The 17,929-nt window shown below is 38.9% G+C and overlaps 1 protein-coding gene across 6 annotated transcripts in view; it reads right to left on the bottom strand.

The window, feature by feature from the left end:
* Positions 1 to 10,130, bottom strand: part of sema3d (sema domain, immunoglobulin domain (Ig), short basic domain, secreted, (semaphorin) 3D) — a 31,234-nt gene extending 21,104 nt beyond the window's left edge. Inside the window, exons 1-3 of one of the 6 annotated variants that reach the window (XM_040025557.1) lie at positions 7,439 to 7,882; positions 7,171 to 7,214; positions 1,058 to 1,315 (exon numbers count right to left, since the gene is read on the bottom strand). In XM_040025557.1, the coding sequence (XP_039881491.1) occupies positions 1,058 to 1,280 (223 nt within the window). In that variant the 5' untranslated portion in view covers positions 1,281 to 1,315; positions 7,171 to 7,214; positions 7,439 to 7,882. Of the gene's footprint in view, positions 1 to 1,057; positions 1,316 to 5,326; positions 5,618 to 6,753; positions 7,138 to 7,170; positions 7,215 to 7,438; positions 7,883 to 10,108 lie in introns of those variants that run through there. The other 5 variants (XM_040025559.1, XM_040025561.1, XM_040025556.1 and 2 more) reach the window with 5 other exon arrangements.
* Between the last annotated feature and the right edge of the window lie 7,799 nt (positions 10,131 to 17,929).

The following is a 17,929-nucleotide window of genomic DNA, read 5'->3' on the forward strand; positions in this document are numbered from 1 at the left end:
CTTTTTATAATTTCACCCTTTAGTCATTGAATCTGTATTTGGGCTTACGTAAAGCTGATGCAATGCTGGAAGTGAATTCACTGCTGGGTGGTGTTGCTTTTGAACAGTGTCCACTAATGAAATGATGACAAGAGGAGCAGGATGCATGCACTTGGTTAAGCTTTTGTTATTTTTGACAGATTTGTCTTTGCCTCAGTGATTCTCACTGAGAGAACCAAATATGGATATTGCTGTCAAACAGCCATTCACTTTAGTGAAGATTAAAGTAGCATGTAGCCAAATTAAAGGCAATCAGAGTACATGACATGATAAAGTACTTCACTTTACTGGCTTGGAAGAAACATAAAATAAGACAAACTGTAGAGCTAAATACTAGGCTAACTGCTGAAAAAACAGTGTCCACAGTAATCCTTATTCCTGCAGCTACTTGCATATGTTTTTGTTGGACACATAGGACATGCATATGTATCTATTTCCAGGCATAGTTGGTTTTAGAAGCCTTGACCAAAAGACCAAAAGCTTTTGGAGGTTGAAGTCAGAGTGAGTTCACTTTCAGGTCACAGTGGGGATTCAATTTTATGGAACAAAAGTTAAGTTAATTTGTGTGGTTCCTTGTAGCTGATATACAGCATTAGGGATGAAGATTTTGAAGTAAAGTTTGCACTCAGGTTTGAGGAATGCAAAAATCTAACTTCCTAACTTTTGGTGGCACAAAGCAAACACACTTGGTTTATGCAAAGCCACATACATGGACACAGAGCACATTTATACGATCAGATAATATCCACACAGCAGACTGATGGATCAGTAAGTGAGAAACCTTTCACTTTGCTTCATGTTTAAGTGCTACAGATCATCTCCATAAACGTCACTAAATTCTCCTCTTACCATTTCCTCTGCCTGTTGCACAAGTCACATTCAAGTAAGAAAAAAAAAGATGAACACTGAAAGATGGAAAGATGTATGACAAGAAAGAAAAAAATGAAAAGATAAAATCCTATGTCAAACAGCAATATTGTTTGAATTAAAACAAACATCAGCAATATTTAGTTCTTACCTCTATGGCTGAGTTTGACCCTGGGGACACTCTGTTTGATGCTTGCTCCAACAGGGAGGATGGCCAACAAAATCAGTCCAAACAGTGTGACCTCCGGATGGAATAGAGCCATAAACTTCTTCCCTTTGCCTCCATAATTACTGCCAGACAAGCAGAACATAGCCCCAACCTCATTCCAGGTCTGATTGCCAGAGTCCTCTTTCTTCATACTGTGTGGAGTCATCTTGTAGTGTTTTCACTTTGTGCTTTTCTGCAACCCTGGAGGGAGACCAGTGTAAAGAGTCAAGCTAGGGAGGAGCAATCATAAGTGTATGAGGATGCAAGCAGTCTCATCTAACTCCAGAGAGGGGGAATATACACAAACTTCTGTGGCTGTTTCGCCATGGAGCCCTACAGGCATGTCCCCTTCCTTTGCCCATCCTACATCAGCTGTTGCTTGTCACTGGCTCTCCTTTTGTTTCGCCTTTAAATCTGTTTGCCCCAAACAAAGGTCAGACTAACAAAACAGTTGCATTCTACTACTTTTCATCAGGCACGTCTCCGCTTTTCTCTCTCCTCCCATATCCTTTTCACATGGATAACTCAACTTAATTCTTTGCCTTAAGGATACTTGCCAGTAGCTTAAGGATTGGTTGATGACCCTGTCACTTCCTCCTTTATACCATGTAAAAAATGGGCCATGCCCTGTTTAGGACGTCACAATCAATTAAAAATGCCCAGACATTAGTTCACATTCTGAAAAGTTAGCTGTCTGACTAGGATTGAAAAGCTGTGCTTTTAAATAAATGTGTGGTTTAGAATAAGTAGCAGGAGCACAGACTGTTACAAGTTAAAAAAAAAAAAAGAAGAAGTAAGAAGGAAAAAAGACAAGAACTAAAAATTAACTAATCATTTGTTATATTCTGAAAATCTGTGTTTTAATAAATTAATATTTTTTTCAGTGGTACATGGACACCTAAAAAGTGAAGCAGTGGAACTAGTAGATTTGTCAGTGAACCCTGATACTAATTTTCCTTCTTAAAATTAAAGTTGCTTGTCAGCACAATTCATACAATACAAGATAATATTCAGATTAACTTCACCTCAAAAAGAGTGCAGAATCATACAAAATGTTTTTTACATACATTGCAGCTTCATGAAATCTGTGCCCTTTATTACACCGTTGATGCATTCATTGCATCTTCTAAGCACAGACTGAGTACCGTCCCTGTCTTTAACCTGCATTCCTGCAAATCCCACAGCCATTAGGATACTAATTAACCAGACTATTGATGGAGAAATTAATGAATGCATTGAAAGAATGCATCCCCTTAAGACCTTTTGCCACCATCATTACTTTCCTTCCACCCAATTTCAGAAAGCACACATCAACCTGTCAAGTGACAACATAAACAATGTCAAGCTAAAGCTAGATTAGATATGACATTCACACTCCTATATCTCTAATATTGACAGCATGTATGCTCCTTAGAAGTCCACCACATATAGAGAATAGCCATTTGATAATGTGTAAGCAGCACCTTAAAAAAAAAGGTGATATCCTGAGTAAATATACTGACCGGGGTCTTTGCCCATCGATTTGTACTGCAGGGTAAAATGTGAAACAGATATTAGGTGTTCAACTACAACTCACTTAAGTTTATTTGATTTCTTTCTTCAGTCATCTGATGTTTAAAACTGTAGCTCTTTGTGCAGAAACAGGGGTGAGCGGCACCCTTCCAAGTGCCCCATAGCTTTAAAACGAAGAGGATTAGACTCTGATAAACAGACTGGTGTTTATTTAGGATGACAAATTGAGACGTGTTCACACCTTCAGGGTTAGAAATACAGATATAGAGCTCTGCGTGATGGATGGGCAATCAGCAAAGAGAGTGAGAAAGTTAGGAGGCTAAAATCCATGTAGTCTTTGCACTTTGTGAGCGACACTGATAGTGCTGATGGTGAAGCTTATCCTCCCTACAGTATTTTCAGGAGAGCAGTGACACAATTTCACTCAAGTGATAAGCACTTCAGTAATGCATCTCTTTTCACAGCTTGAGTGCCCACATCTATCCGCAGCACAGACGTGTGCAGCACCCCGCTAGAAGAATGACCCCCAGGAAAAGAAAAGTACAAGTCTTGGAAGAAAAACAAAAAAAAATAAAATTCTTGAGTAATAGATGACACACACTGGAGGAGGAATACCAGAGTACCAGTGAGTCAGTACTTTGAAAGTGTCAATAACGGAAATGAAAAGAGAAATAAGGGAAAAAGTGCACAAGAGATGTGAATAATGGGGGAAACCAACTTCTTGTGCCATGTAAGTTAAGCTAACACCCCTATTTCCTGGTGACTAGAGTCCTTGTTGTCTTTGGCAGCATGGCCGGCACACAGTGCAGGGTGTCAGGAGAAACAATCCTGATAGAGATGGTGACAGATTTAAAGCTAGCAGCCAAGGGCTCCTGGCTTCTGATCTCTCACCAACACAAAGCACCTTTAAATATACTGACTCTTCTGTTTCGGTTTAAACAATACAGTCTTTGCATGCCATAAAACATCTACTCAGTTAGTATTATCAGTGAATCTAGTAGCCGACATGCTGTACAAGAATCGTAAAGAGAAACTAGCTCAAGTGAATACACAACAGAAGTTGCCAGCAATCATGAGAAAAGAGCAGATGGTGAAGAAGTGCTCTGGCTATGGGCATGCTTGCACCAAGACCACCCCTAATGAGGCATTTAGCAACACCCAGGTGCCCTGTAGAGTACACTATTATCTAACTCCTCCATCTCCACAGGACGGAGTGCATTAGCACAGCTATTTGTCTTTATTCCCTGACCACAAGCACTGACCTAGCAGAACAACATAGGTAATTGTTTCTAGTTCTCAAGACATTAATTGTTTTTCTTGGCAAGAGTCAATCATCTTTTCTTTAGCCTTGTATTTAAGCAAGTATGCAACTCTCTGTGTGTGAGCTAATGTCTCACAGGAAAAATGCTAAAAATACAAACTACAAAGAATATGGAAGAAACATTACATTTTAAAGTGGGTTTACAAACTATAACTCCAGGTATAGATGGAAGTAATTAAGGAAACACGTCACTGTTCCATAAAGACAGGAATCAACCTTACTCTTTGTGTTTTAAAGAAGATGTCATGTCTTTTATTTTTATGTTAGACTTTATGACCACATTAAAATAACAGTAGCACATCTGTGTCCACAAGCTGTCAATAAGACTGATATAAAGGCTCATAATCAGTGGTTTTAAAGTATGCTAGGAATTAATTGCTGATTCAAAAAATGTAAATATGAAACATGTGATTATTATTGTATCCATTATTCTGGATACAGATCAACCCCCCCAGCTACAATACATGCTTATAAATTGAAGCTTTTGGGGAACTTTCATAGTATAAATGTGCACGTTTTTTGTGTAATTTGTTTACTCATTTTATTAAGTAGACATCAAGGCCACAAACTGTGATTCATTTAGCATTTTAATCACTAACGTGATCCCACATTATCTGACTGAAACATAATATCTAACAGCGCAGCATGTGCATCTCCTGGGAAATTAGATATCGCTCCAGAAATTGAATGCAAAATAAATTGCCAAAATATCCCCTTACATGCAACATTTAATCATCCAAAACATGGCGATGGAGACAGAGATGGGCTTTGAAGTTGAAAACACTGCAGTAAATTAGTCCCAAATAATGAAGGAATACACAGTGCAAACCATGCTTGGTAAAGATGCCAAATATTTCTCCATGCAACAGAATAGGGTTGATCCCTTACTAGTTGGACAGCCTGGATTTCCTGAAACTGTTACCTTTAATTATATCATATAACTTCTAAAATGTTTGATTACCAAATCTCTCTCATAACTATACAAAATTAGACTCTATGGACTCCAGACAGTTGATTCTACTGCCCTGGTCAATGGATTTAAGTGAAGATTTCCCAGAGTAAATGACTCAGGTCTTAATTTAAACAATATAAACTCACAATTACACTTTGCTCTAAACCACTATGCATGAAATCTGTGAATGGAAATGCCTAGACAAGAGAACATTCCAGTTGAATTCCTTCCGTTCTGGAAGTGAAGAGTACGTCTGTGGGGAATACCAAAGAAGATGGATTAAATTCCAACCCTGAGGTCCTGTCTGTCTACATTTTGTCTGTATCTCAAAACACTGGAAAGGGAACACTCCTGGAGGCTGCTGGTATGGAAACCAAATACACCAAAGCCAGATAATATGCCCCAGCACCTGTTATTAAAGACTCACTTTATGTTTACTGTTGGTCTTCAACAATAGAAGACAAGGTTCACAGCTCCTCACAACCACATGCAGTTGTCACAGAGCCAGCTCAGGTCTCCTGTCACACACAAGGGTTAATGGAAAGCTGGGAGGAAGCAGCATGGAGTGATACTTGATCTATGGTTTAACTCGTCAACAGAGAAAATGGCAATTAAAAAACATGAGGTGAAAACAAAGCCAGGGAATATGTAAATGAGAGAACAGACCATGTAACTGAGACGGTTGGATGAAGATAAACATGCAGGTAGTTTTGCCGATAATTGACAACAAAACAAGTAACTCTACTCACACAGAACAGGTCATGACGCCGGAAAGCCACTCAGAATCTGTATGAGTGCCTGCATGTATGAACAAATGTGTGCGTGTAAGCTAATACCATCCTGAGGGAGGCAGATGGGAGCAATATAGGGCATGAAAACAGTGACTGACATTTGTAAGTGCACCCACTTGTATCCTCATGGCCTGAGGATATAGGGGTACACCCATCTAGGCTACGCAACAACTCTTCTCAAGACCAAACTGTCATCTACACACTTGAGAAGCAACTGTATTGTTCTTTGTAAGTGCTGGAAAGACTCTGTTATGCAGTTTATCTCCATATGAGCCTAAGCACAGTTCATTTACAGAGTGGGGACACAGAGAGGCCACAGAAAGACAGCCAAACCGAGCCAGTCAGTCTGTCTGCAAGTCACTGGCACCTAGCTGTTGTAGACACTCTAAACATACTAACATCACTGCAGTAAATGTGTCTTCTCAGTTGCTTTGTCTGTCAGCACTGAGGGATTTTGCAAACATAACCATATTAGGCTAGACTAGTGTGCAGCATACAAGTATGTTTTAATAACACTTTCCACCCGAAACCTGTTGAGTTTTGCAAAAGACCCCTTTAAGGTTTTAGTTTTCATCACTGTCCAGGAAAAAGCCTCAGCATGAGACTGCACTGACTTCTGACAGAGCTCAGAAGTGTTGCTGTAGGCCATTTAAAACACAGCTCAATATTGATGCTGTGGTTGTTTTAGAGAAATGTTGGATTGGTCCAGACATGCCACATAGAACTGGAATGAATTAGTGCACACAGGAGGCACAACTGTAGCACGGCATGGGAAGGGCATTGATTGGCATAGCAAACAATGGAATACACCCCTTTAATCAGTCCAACACAGTAACTTATTTTTTCACATGGAAGGTTCCTATCACAGCCACAGCAGTCTTGAGCCTTCCCCATTCCCGGCCAAGTAAACATGGGGATGTGTGTGTATACTGCAGTGTGTATGTATTAGGTATGCCTGACAGCATCTCAATGACGCAATGTTTGGACGCTGTTTAAAGGAGAAAATCAGACAAGATTTTCTGTCTTGTCTTTCTGTCGCCCAAGGCAGAAGTCATTTATTTACCTCAGTCATGCTGATCGAAACCCCTGAAACACTGCCAGAGAAATCAATGCATCCACACAAGTACAAACTCCCCTGTCTCCCTCCCTTGTTTGCCTCTCTCAGAACCACCAGATCCCAGTCCAAAGTTAGGTAAACCTTTAAAAAAAAAAATATGGGGAGAGTGGACCAGTGAGAAAGAACTACATCACTACTTGTTTTCTTTTCTGCTGGACTGTAAACCACTAACATGCACAAACACAAATAAATGACCTCAATGAGGTAAATGTGTCCACGTCAACATTTTACTGTATGTATGATTAATTCAGACAGTAGACATGTACTTGGCTTAAGTCCATATAGTCACATTCAGTTTGGGGGCATTTAGAATTCCCACCCCCTCCCCAAACACTGTGCAAAGACAAAAATTCTCCCTCTTACCAACTTCTCATATATCCATATACAGTCTCTGTACTTTAAACGATCTATCAAGAAAAAGAAAACAATTAAGAAACTTAAATATTGATTAATACGTTTAACTTTGTAAATCCAGCTTAATAAAATGTACAGATACACATAAAGCGTTAAACCCCCTTTAAAACTCTGCAGTATTAATTTATTAATTTAAACTCTACTGTGGTCCACCTGACACACGGTTATAACTTGGTGTAGATTATTACCCTCGTTATTATTATGGCGTGTTCCTCACCTGCTCGCTCGCTGACTTCGTCTCTTCTCGCGTGCAAGTGCACCACATGAATAGCAGTGTCTCAGAAAGTTGTCCGTTGCAAACACACACACACAAAAAAACGACCAAAAGTATGACACTTGGCACAACTTCAACCCGACCAAAAGGAAAGTGGATGGATAAAATGAGGTCTTCCTGCAGATATTTCCACTCCCTGTAATGTTAGTTAAACTGAAAAGCGCTCTTGAACTCTTCGTGCACTGCGTGTGTGTATTTTGGATGGCTGGGTAGTCTGTGGCAGTACGCCCCGGGAAAGACAGACGGCAAACTCCCAGTTGTGCTGCTGCTGCTGCTGCTGCTGGAGGGGAGGGGCCCTCAGCATCTGTACCGCCGTTCTTTTGGACGCTCCACAGCTTCAGTTTCATCCCTCCGAAAGCGCTCCGAGTATTAGAGTTACGATGGGCCTTAATAACGGTTATGTATTTCGGCTAATAGCATGATCAAAATAGCTTAAAACTGATCTGAAAAGCATTCATAACCATGAATAGACTCACCAGTCACAGCTCGTGTTACTGCAAAACATGTTAGTGATCATGTGGTATTTTATAATTATTAGTGGCAAAAATATGGCTGAAAATATTATTGCAGTCAGCTCATTGGACTGACCTAACCACTGAGGACTGCCTCACATTTTTCTGTGGTGCTTTTCTCCTCTTATTGACCACTCAGTGCTTCACTCTACAATAATGCCCTCACCCATTTTTTCTTTAAGCATGCATCAATTTATCTGTCACACCAGTGAATACATTGGGGGCAAGCCTGATTTCAGTATCTTGCTAAGTGCACTTCCACCTACAAGCTGTACAGTAGGAGGTGGGGATCAAACCAATGACATTCCAGTTTATAGATGATTACCTGTGTTTAATTATTTAATTTTACATTGTTTTCAAGTAAATTGGAGTAACTCACATCGATTTAATCACGAAAATATGTTGCAATCCCCTGGGGAAATGGTTAAACTGTCAGTGTTTTGATATATATGGCCATTTATGTCCAGTCAAAGTCTATGCGGCTCATTTTTGTAAACTTGTGTGTACTCTGGGTTTCCCTGATCTACTAACAAGCAGAAAGAACCAAGAGCTGAATGTTGGTTCAGACAGCAGATTTTGGCTGTGTGTCACAAAAGACTGTGCAACGAATGGAGGAGTTGATTTTGAAGTAAACATGGATTTCTTTGGCACTCTCTATTCATGTACACACAGACGTGAGTCAATCCAAATCTGCACTTCTTGTGAGTTGTGGAAGGGTTAGAGCCAAACATGCACAAAAAAAAAAGAATTTATTCAAGAACAGAGCTGTAATGTTGGACCAAGAAAAGAGAGTTGCAGGATATCCCACCCATAAACTTAGATGAAAATGCTTGTTATTGATTTTTGGTTGTGATGATCATATCACTTTTCCAGTGGTGGGTGTGTGTCTTCAACAAATTCGACTGGGTCCCGGTTACCCAAGAGGATTAGGTTAAAGGTCAACAGGTGAAAAGAGTATCCGCCCACACTGTTGGGAGGTTTAGTGTCAGGGTGTGATCTTCCTCAGGATATCGTTCTCTTGCGCACACTCACGTAAATACACATACACAAGCGGAAAGCAGTTAGTGATGACTTGTACTGACGACATAAGGTTGCACACTGTCCAATGTTCATTTGATCCCTGCCCATTCTCCAGAGAGCTTTGTCAAAAGTGTGTGTGTGTGTGTGTGTGTGTGTGTGTGTGTGTGTGTGTGTGTGTGTGTGTGTGTGTGTGTGTGTATACACACACACACACACACTTGTAATGTAAACCTGTTTTTGTTTTTTAGGTCAGGATAATGTTTGGAACATATGTTATATGATGAGATGATAGTATGTGGTTAGACGATATGGTATGGTTGGGGTAAATGATTGGGAAATTAATGTAAGTTCATGTGTGAAGTGATTGAAACAACTGTGTGTGCCTGCATGTGTGAGGAATCGAGTAAAATACTTGCACAAATTGATTGATTTCCTTGGGATTTTCCCTGGGATTTGGGGTTGAGTGACATAAGAGTTTAGCCTCATACTGGAATACATTACTACATTTCACAAACTCGAAGCACATATATTTGTCTCCAAAAACACCCAAATGTTTGTTTATTTATTTATCACGTACTGGACCATTATATCCTGTTATTTAAACATAGTATAGAAATTGCTCAAATTGCAGGAGAGAGACAACAATAATACCTGCTCAGATTCAAATTGGAGACTTTGTGGTGCACGATTGGCAGCTTAACCTATTAGCAACAGAAACACATATGTTAAGTAACTCGAGACCCTTTGTTGGATTTTAAACAATGTTCAAACAATTTAAAATCTGAGGGATGCTGACGGTGATTTCAGTACCAGAACATGATTTTAGTGGACAGTTTAACAAATTGTGGGAAAGTTTCCTAAAAACTGGCTGAGTTATTTAAAAGAAACAAAAACAAAAAAAAAAAAAAAAAAAAAAAAAAAAAAAAAAAAAAAAAAAAAACCCACACACCCCAGAGCGTTATACATTGTTCCAATTAATATTATGAGTAGAGCACTTTATACAAGCTGGAGCTAGCATATTCTAGCTTATAGAATGTCCACTTAAGTCTACAGGATAAGAAGTTGTGTGTAAAGGTTTTACCTCTAATTGATGCTTCTTTTAATGGGGCATCAGATGTTCAATCTGGATGAGGTGGAAAGCTGCAGCCATCTCATCCGATCTCTTCATTGAACAGTGAACATCATCCTGAAAAAGAATCTAATGCCAAAATGTAAACAGAAGATTGTGGGCAATGGAGGAGAAAGAAGGTTATTTGAAAAACAATTTGCATAAATGTGTCTACAAGAATGCAAAATCACCAGTCTTTAAAAGTGGAAACACTTTCATTGGAAAAGTGTGTGTTTGGGATATGTACATGGCCAATATGTCACATTTTAGTGTGGGTTATATATTTTTATTCTTTCTTAAAGGTTTTGCTAAAGCACAAAAAGAAACTGCTGGTGTAAGATTGAAGGCTAAGTTCTCTGGTAAGTCAAATGAGGCGAGTGTGCTAAAAACTGTGACATTAAAGTTCCATTATTAGATTCACAATCCTTACTTGTTTTTAGAGAAGGAAATGGCTTTTTCTTGCATACTTGTGGTATTCGTTGGCGAGAGGGTCGTGTGCACAGTCACACACACAGTGTTTGTCAGAGTGCAGAACGTAATGCAGTCTGTGAGTAATTTCTAACACTAATCGTGAAGATCTACAGCAATAGGGCAGTTATTCAGGCCTGTCAACACAAGCAGCTCCTATTTTACTTCGGACACACACGGAGGCCTCCAAGATTTACTTCCAATAGACCTGAACTGATTAACTAATCTTGATTACAAGAACTGCCACCAGGCTTGTGGTGCTCTTAAACAACTGGAGCAGAGTTAATTGTCAACAATTGTTACTTATTGATGATTAGGGATAAGGATCATTAATTAGATCTCAACTAGACATGTCAACAAGCAATGTAAGGATTTGAATAGCCTAAGAAAATTGAACTATACAGAAACACATCAGACTCAATCTTTTCCCCAGAAACGGTGTACAATATTCATATAAGGCTAAGGCTTCTTTAAATAAAGTTGTTTGTGAATGGTAATCTGCATCATTCCTCTTCACGTCTATTACTCTTCTACATATACAAAGAGACTTACTTACTTCTGTGTCAATGATTTGTGGATGGGTGGACACAAACACTATGGCAAGCATTCCGATAGCTCACGATACTTAAATGTTAGGAATCCATCGAGATATCACGGCTGCTGTATCACATTACAAACGTGTGTTACTCATCATGGGTGTTTCTATGTAGCTGCATCACTGCAATGTAGTTAAAAAGAAAGCACACCCTCTTAACTCGGGGTTTCACATATCAGAACATAGTCAAAAATGAGAAATATGGGCCACACCAGATTCTGAAGTTATTAAAACAAAATCTCATGACATGATGTAGTACACCATGTCATTATGAAACAAAAGTTAAAATTCTGATACATCGTGTGAAAAATTAAGTACACTCCAGGATTCAGTATGTGGCCAGGGCAGTAAAAAGAAAAGAAAGAGAACCGACAATGCCACTTGAGGAATTGCACCTCAGGAATTATTAATCTAATGACTTTGTTACATAATCAGTTGGTAGTAAAAGCTCACAGGCAGGGAACAGGTGTAACACGTTACTTTCAATTCTTTATCTGACAATAAGTTAAAAACAAGCCTGGAGCTGCAAATAAATAAATAAACAAGTTAAAACCAAAAAAGATATTAGATATTATTCTATAATACATTTATTTTAAAAAGTAAATAGATTAAATAAAATATCAGCTCCAATAAATAAATCTATACAACTATCTGGGAGGCAAACTACGGTGCCACTAAGTCCTTGTCAGATGTGTCTCACTGCATTTTCTTGTGTCCCAACCTCTTCCATTCACATGTATAAGTGTGGGGAGAGAACCTCACCTAACAAGATGTCCCTACATTGACAACTGCATATGTCACTTGTCTTCATTTGCTTATTTATCTTTCACTATTTTTTATCCTCATTTTTACCTTATTTATCTTTTTCCTTCAACCCTACCTAACTTGGCATTTGTGTATGGACAGCAAAGGAAGAATTTCATTGCACAGAGAAATGCTATTTCTTCTGTACACATGACAATAAACACTTTGAATCTTGAATCTACACCAACTAAAAGAAAAAAAATAAGGAGAAACAAATTAAAGAAAGACCGAATTAAAATACAAAGCGAAAAAACATCATGGTTGTTATCCAAAGTCTGGTCTGCGATCTTAATGCTGTGTTTCTACTCGCCATCATCAGGCACTGGGCAGCCAAATACAGCCATCAACAAACAGTCAACAAACACTAGGATAAGAAAGAGGTTTTCTAAACACACCAAATCTATTTTCAACATACAGAATCTATTTCAATACATCTATAACAACCACTGCAATCAGAATAAATCCAAAAAGCCAAGAGAGCCTGAACAATGAGGTGCAGGTGCGACTTATTATCAAAATTGGATTGGAGCGCTAGAGAAGGATTTAAGGTTAATGCTGCATTCAAAAAGCACTTCTCGGGTGAGGAATATTTTTCACATGTTTGATAGCACTTTGATTTTCTTTTTCAGCCATTCTTTTGCAGATTTGCTGGTATGCTTGGGATTACTGTGAGTTGTATGACGCAGTTTGGATCAAATTTTTGACTCTAGAATACTTGATATGGTATACTGATGAGTTCAGGGTCGACTCGATAACTGCAAAGTGCCCAGGTCTTGTGGCTGCAAAATAAGCCAAAATCATCGCCCCTCCACCATTTTCTTGACAGCTGGTATGAGGTGTTTGTGCTGTGTTTGGTTTTCTCTAAACATCTCCTATTTGGCCTTTTCTGTCCAGAAGACATTGTTCCAAAAGTCTTGCGGTTTGTTCAGATCCATCTTTGCAAACCTAAGCTGTGCTGGAATGTTCTTTTTAGAGAGAAGAGGTTTTCTTTTGGAAAGAGGAGTCATACTTGTTGAATCTAACTGACGCCTGATGCAACTTTTTTGCAGTTTCTCTGAATATTGCATAGTCTGACTTCTGGGGGAATTTACTAGGACAGCCATGTGAATAATCTTTCTCACTTCAAAATGTTTGGAAATGGCCCTATAATTCTTCCCAGATTGAGGACCAGCATCAAGTACTTCTTTAAGATGGTTTGTTGGTGTTGATGAACACACTGCCAAAACTTCTACTTTTCGTCATATGACAAAATATATCGGATCACGAAAATAAAACATCTATCGTTTCATATTATACGCTATCGTTTGTTTTGTGGTGTCGCAAAATACACTGTTTATGGCAATATTTTTTCATCGTTTGGATGGCCACCATGCATTGAACAGAATATAATCATGGCCAGTAAAGACGAGGCAGAACTAGGTAGCTCCAAAAAAATAAAAATAAAAGAATAAAAATTCCTAAACGAGGGGCTACCTCTGTAGCCTGGACATGGTTTGGTTATGAGACATCTGACACAGACCAGAAAACATGCAAATTATGCCGCAAACCAGTCCCCACCACAGACTCAAACACAACAAACCTCTTCGAGCACCTACACAAGAATCACGTGAAAAGTGTGTGGAGAGAGTTTACGGATGAGAAGCAAAAAAAGAGCTGTCAGATGCTCAAAATAAACCTTAAACTCAAACTTTAGAACAGTCTTTTCCCACGCAGCACGCCATGTAATAAATACTCAAAGAAAATGGCGGCCATTACAACTTATATCTAAAAATATATAGTTTCATGCATCGTTCAAAACACTCGACTCCAGGTACGCGACGCCCAGCTGAAAACACTTCACACAAGTTGAGTTGCCTGACATTTACAGAAGATGCACTATTTTGTGATATATATTGTTATCAGGATGAGAATGGTCTTATATCGGGATATGAGATTTTGATCATGTCGCACAACCCTAGATGCCATAATTTCCTGATCATCAGGTAATCAAGTGCATTTGAGGCACAAGAGGCTGTTACTTACCCTTTTAATGCCTATGGATGCAGTAAGGGTGTTTTAACACACTGATTCTACATGTTTGCTGAGTTTTTGCTAAATAATAATAATGATACTGATAAAACATGTGTTACGTCCCCCCCCACCATGGTGGAGGCAAAGGTAGGAAGGAGACAGCAACACTGGACAACCACAATCAATGAAGGAGGAAGACAACACAACAGTTAAGAATCAGGCAGGATTTATTGGTTGCTTGCCTTGATAGTCAAACTTAACAAAAGAAAAAAGGTGGAGGAGGAGGACTGGGCGGTTGAACCAAATCAAAGAAAGTAATAAAACAAAGAGGTCGAGAGCTCCCAGGGCCTAACTAAAAGAAAAATGCAAAACAAAAGGCCTACCTAGCTGCTCGACAAAAGGTCAGTGAAAACATACATAAGTGGCATCAACCGCATAACCTAGTGTGTCTAACGGTTTAAAACCTGCAACCAGTGTATAGGGTACCCCAGCTTACCTGTCCAGCCTCCCACCACACATAATACAAAGAAGCCTGTTCACAAATGTTTGTCATAGCAGAAGCCAGCCACCCCCAGCTGGCCAGGAAGCTGCTCATTTGTAGTGATCCTTGGAGTGTGATTGGCCAACTGTGCCCAGACCAGCCAATAGACACATGCCAATCAACTTTGAACTGGCCAATAGGTGGAGGCTTGACACCTGTTAGATTAAAAAGAACACAAAAGCAAAGCCATATCTCTTGGCACGTAACACCATGTATCATGTTGTTCATTTGAAATTGTATTTACATAATAAGACCTGGTAGAGTCCAGAATTTATTTTCTCTTTACTGTGTCCTAATATGTAAAACTTAAGAATTAAAAGAAGGTGCACTTTCTTTTTACCATGACCATAAACTTAGGCCCTATAAATCATTTTCTCTGAAATATATTCCATTCACTTTAATAGATGTTTATCATAACTCAATAGTATTTTAAAAAAGTTCAGGGAAACGTTTTCACTGCATTAGATTTCAAAGGAACTGTTTTTCTTTTCCTTTTTGTAACTTGTCTTTGTTCCCACTGTGTGACTGTGTAAACGGATCTATATCATGAGTAATCCAAGAACACACACAGAGTTATGTATCCATGACTTTAGACGACATTACAAAGACTTACGACACATCATCGTTATGGAGACTCGCTTTTTGAAGTCCAATCACCATAATGTGATTTGATTAGTAAACAGATTTAGGTCCTCACAACACAGATAATACATAGACCACACGCACATATGCACACTCACTAACCCTAGTAAAATACCACAAGAATGAATTTTTCTGACTAGCTAAGAGTCAAACAGTCACAGCTTCAAATATCAGCGTGTAGAACAAACAATAAACCCACAGTCCATTTAAAACCGTTTTCCAAACGCACAAACAAGTAGGCCCATTAGACTGAAAACTGTAGCAAAAACATACCTTCAGAGGCAGAAAGTGAGTACACAGAGGAAATTAGTTTGTTTTTTCCCGTCTGCACTCTGTTTATTTTGTGTTCTGAATTTGTTAGTGATTGGCAAGTGTCTAAGCGTGGGATTATTTGTTTATTTTTAACAGGAACATGCAGCTTTGTGGTTGACAGCGCGACAGTCTCTGCAGTAGGAGTGAAGTGACCTGAAAGTAGAAACAGGTGGGCTGTATGGCGGCTGGGAGAAGAGCACGGGGGAGAACATTTGAGACACCGAGAGGTATTTTACTAAAGAAAAAGTACAGAAAAGCATATTTCAAAATAAGGACAGAACTGAAGCACAATTTGTTCCGTATTATGGATATACAAATACATTACATGTTGTAAAATAAATACTTTTAATATATAAAACAGTGTCATGAGTTATTTTAATCTCTAAATTGGGTAATGTATAATGCGTACAAAGTACACCATTGTAATGTATTTGCTTTATTCCTTTCTTTCTTTATTACACAATATTACACTGTGAACAAGAAATAAACTGAGGTTATTTTTGCATGAAATAACCAAAAGGAATCCACAACTTGCTCAGGTACTCCAAAAATGGTGTAGTTCAGTGTAAATTCTAGAGCTGCCAATATCAACAGCACTTTCTCCCAAACATTTATCTCTTCTGTGGAGGAGAGAGGTGCAAAGTACCGATTAGGAAAGGAGTGACTGTCCTAGGAAATGAATGGCTGTCATCTTGCAATGACTTGTAAAAATGAATGTTATTCAAAGGAAATTCATCAGCAGAATCAACTTTGACAAAAGTCCCAACTTGATTTCTGCATAATAACTTTGAACTTAATATTCTACTGAACAGTCGCTACATTTGGGTTTTTTTAAAAACCCTAACAATGCTTCTTTGTCACCTTAACATGTCGTTTCAGTGAAATCGAGCCAAACTCTAAAGACGTCATTTTTATTTGGCATTGCATCCAGACTAAATAGTCGAGCTGAAGTCTGAGATCTTGATAGGCCTTTGCATTCCTTTCTAGTGAAAAAAACATCTGGAGAACTCGTCTGATCAGACAACAACACTCCACTAAGGAGGAGGAGAAGACAGAGAGAGAGACTTGGAAGGATATAGTGTAAATTACACCTTCAGGGCAGGAGGCTGACGTGCAGCCTCAGATGGTCTGCAAGCCTTTGAACAAAACATACTTAACAACGTTGTCCCCTGTGTAGTTTGAGTGTAGCCTTGACATATGCAGCTGTGAGATATGGCACAGCTGTGTTCTGTGTCTTTTTATCAGGCAGACCTCTCCTCCCCCGATCAGCTGTTCGTATTTTGTAAAATAAATCCCAAGCATACAGTAATGGTTTAAACACACGAGTGGTTTAAATTACTGATCCCAGCACTGCTTACCTTAACACACATAATAATGAACAGATAGCTTTCAAACTTAAAAGACTGACAAACCCTTGTGTTATTGTTATATTCAGTAAACTCAACGTTAATCAATCAAATAAGAACCAGAGCCAACATACAATATGCAAGGCTTTCACTTAATAAACGTAATCTCATTAAATACTGTTGTTTTACTGAGTTTACAGAAGCTATCAAAAAGAGTCAGATGATGGGATCAGGCACAGGCAGACAAGGGGAAGTGGAGATAGGAAGCATGTGAAGTTTACTTCCTGTTAGGCTATTGTAGAAAGCGGTTTTCTTAGATCATTCTCTCTAATATTCATTTTCCCCATTCTTGCCACATGTGATTCCGATCTCTCCTTTCGGGCAATTAAAGATACAGAAACCCCAAGGGGAAGGAGAGGGTGGAGGGAGCTGCAGATAGAGAAACAGCAATGCCTGTGGCCCTGGATTTACTTCAGAGTTCTCACAGCTTATCAAACATCACAGTTCACTCAGTGAGGGCCTTGTCCCCTGAGGCCCACATTCATAAACACTGAGACTGGGTCCCTATAAAGATAGAGTCGATGTTTGACATGTCAGAGTAAACAGATGTAGGCCTGGGTTTAGTGAACAAATACCCTACAAATGGATGTAAAAATCCTAGAGAAAACATTTGGAATGCAATAAAATAATATTTCTTGAATTTAGGGAGGTTCCATGGAAGAGTCATCTGTCTACATACTCAATACATTTTTTTTAATGTTTACTGTATTTGTGTAGCCTGTTTAGTAAACATGATACTAAACAGTATTATAGCGTGTGTGGTAAGTGAGGTTGCATTGCGACTTTTCAGTTTTCAGCCTCTGCATTCCCCAAATGAGTCATTTTAAATCACTGTTTTTGTCTTGAGATGGCTTCAGGATGAGCGTGAGAGACGGGCAGACAAAGGAGGAAAAGCACGAAACAGAAACAGAGATGGATTCACCTCATTCCTCAGACCTTCCACTGATTTTAACAACTACCACACGCAACTTTCCTCCCTCCTTTTTTTCTTTTTTTCAAAAAATCTTTTTTTATCA

Source organism: Simochromis diagramma, unplaced genomic scaffold (genome assembly GCF_900408965.1).
Source record: "Simochromis diagramma unplaced genomic scaffold, fSimDia1.1 OVJJ01000293.1, whole genome shotgun sequence".
Classification (NCBI taxonomy): domain Eukaryota; kingdom Metazoa; phylum Chordata; class Actinopteri; order Cichliformes; family Cichlidae; genus Simochromis; species Simochromis diagramma.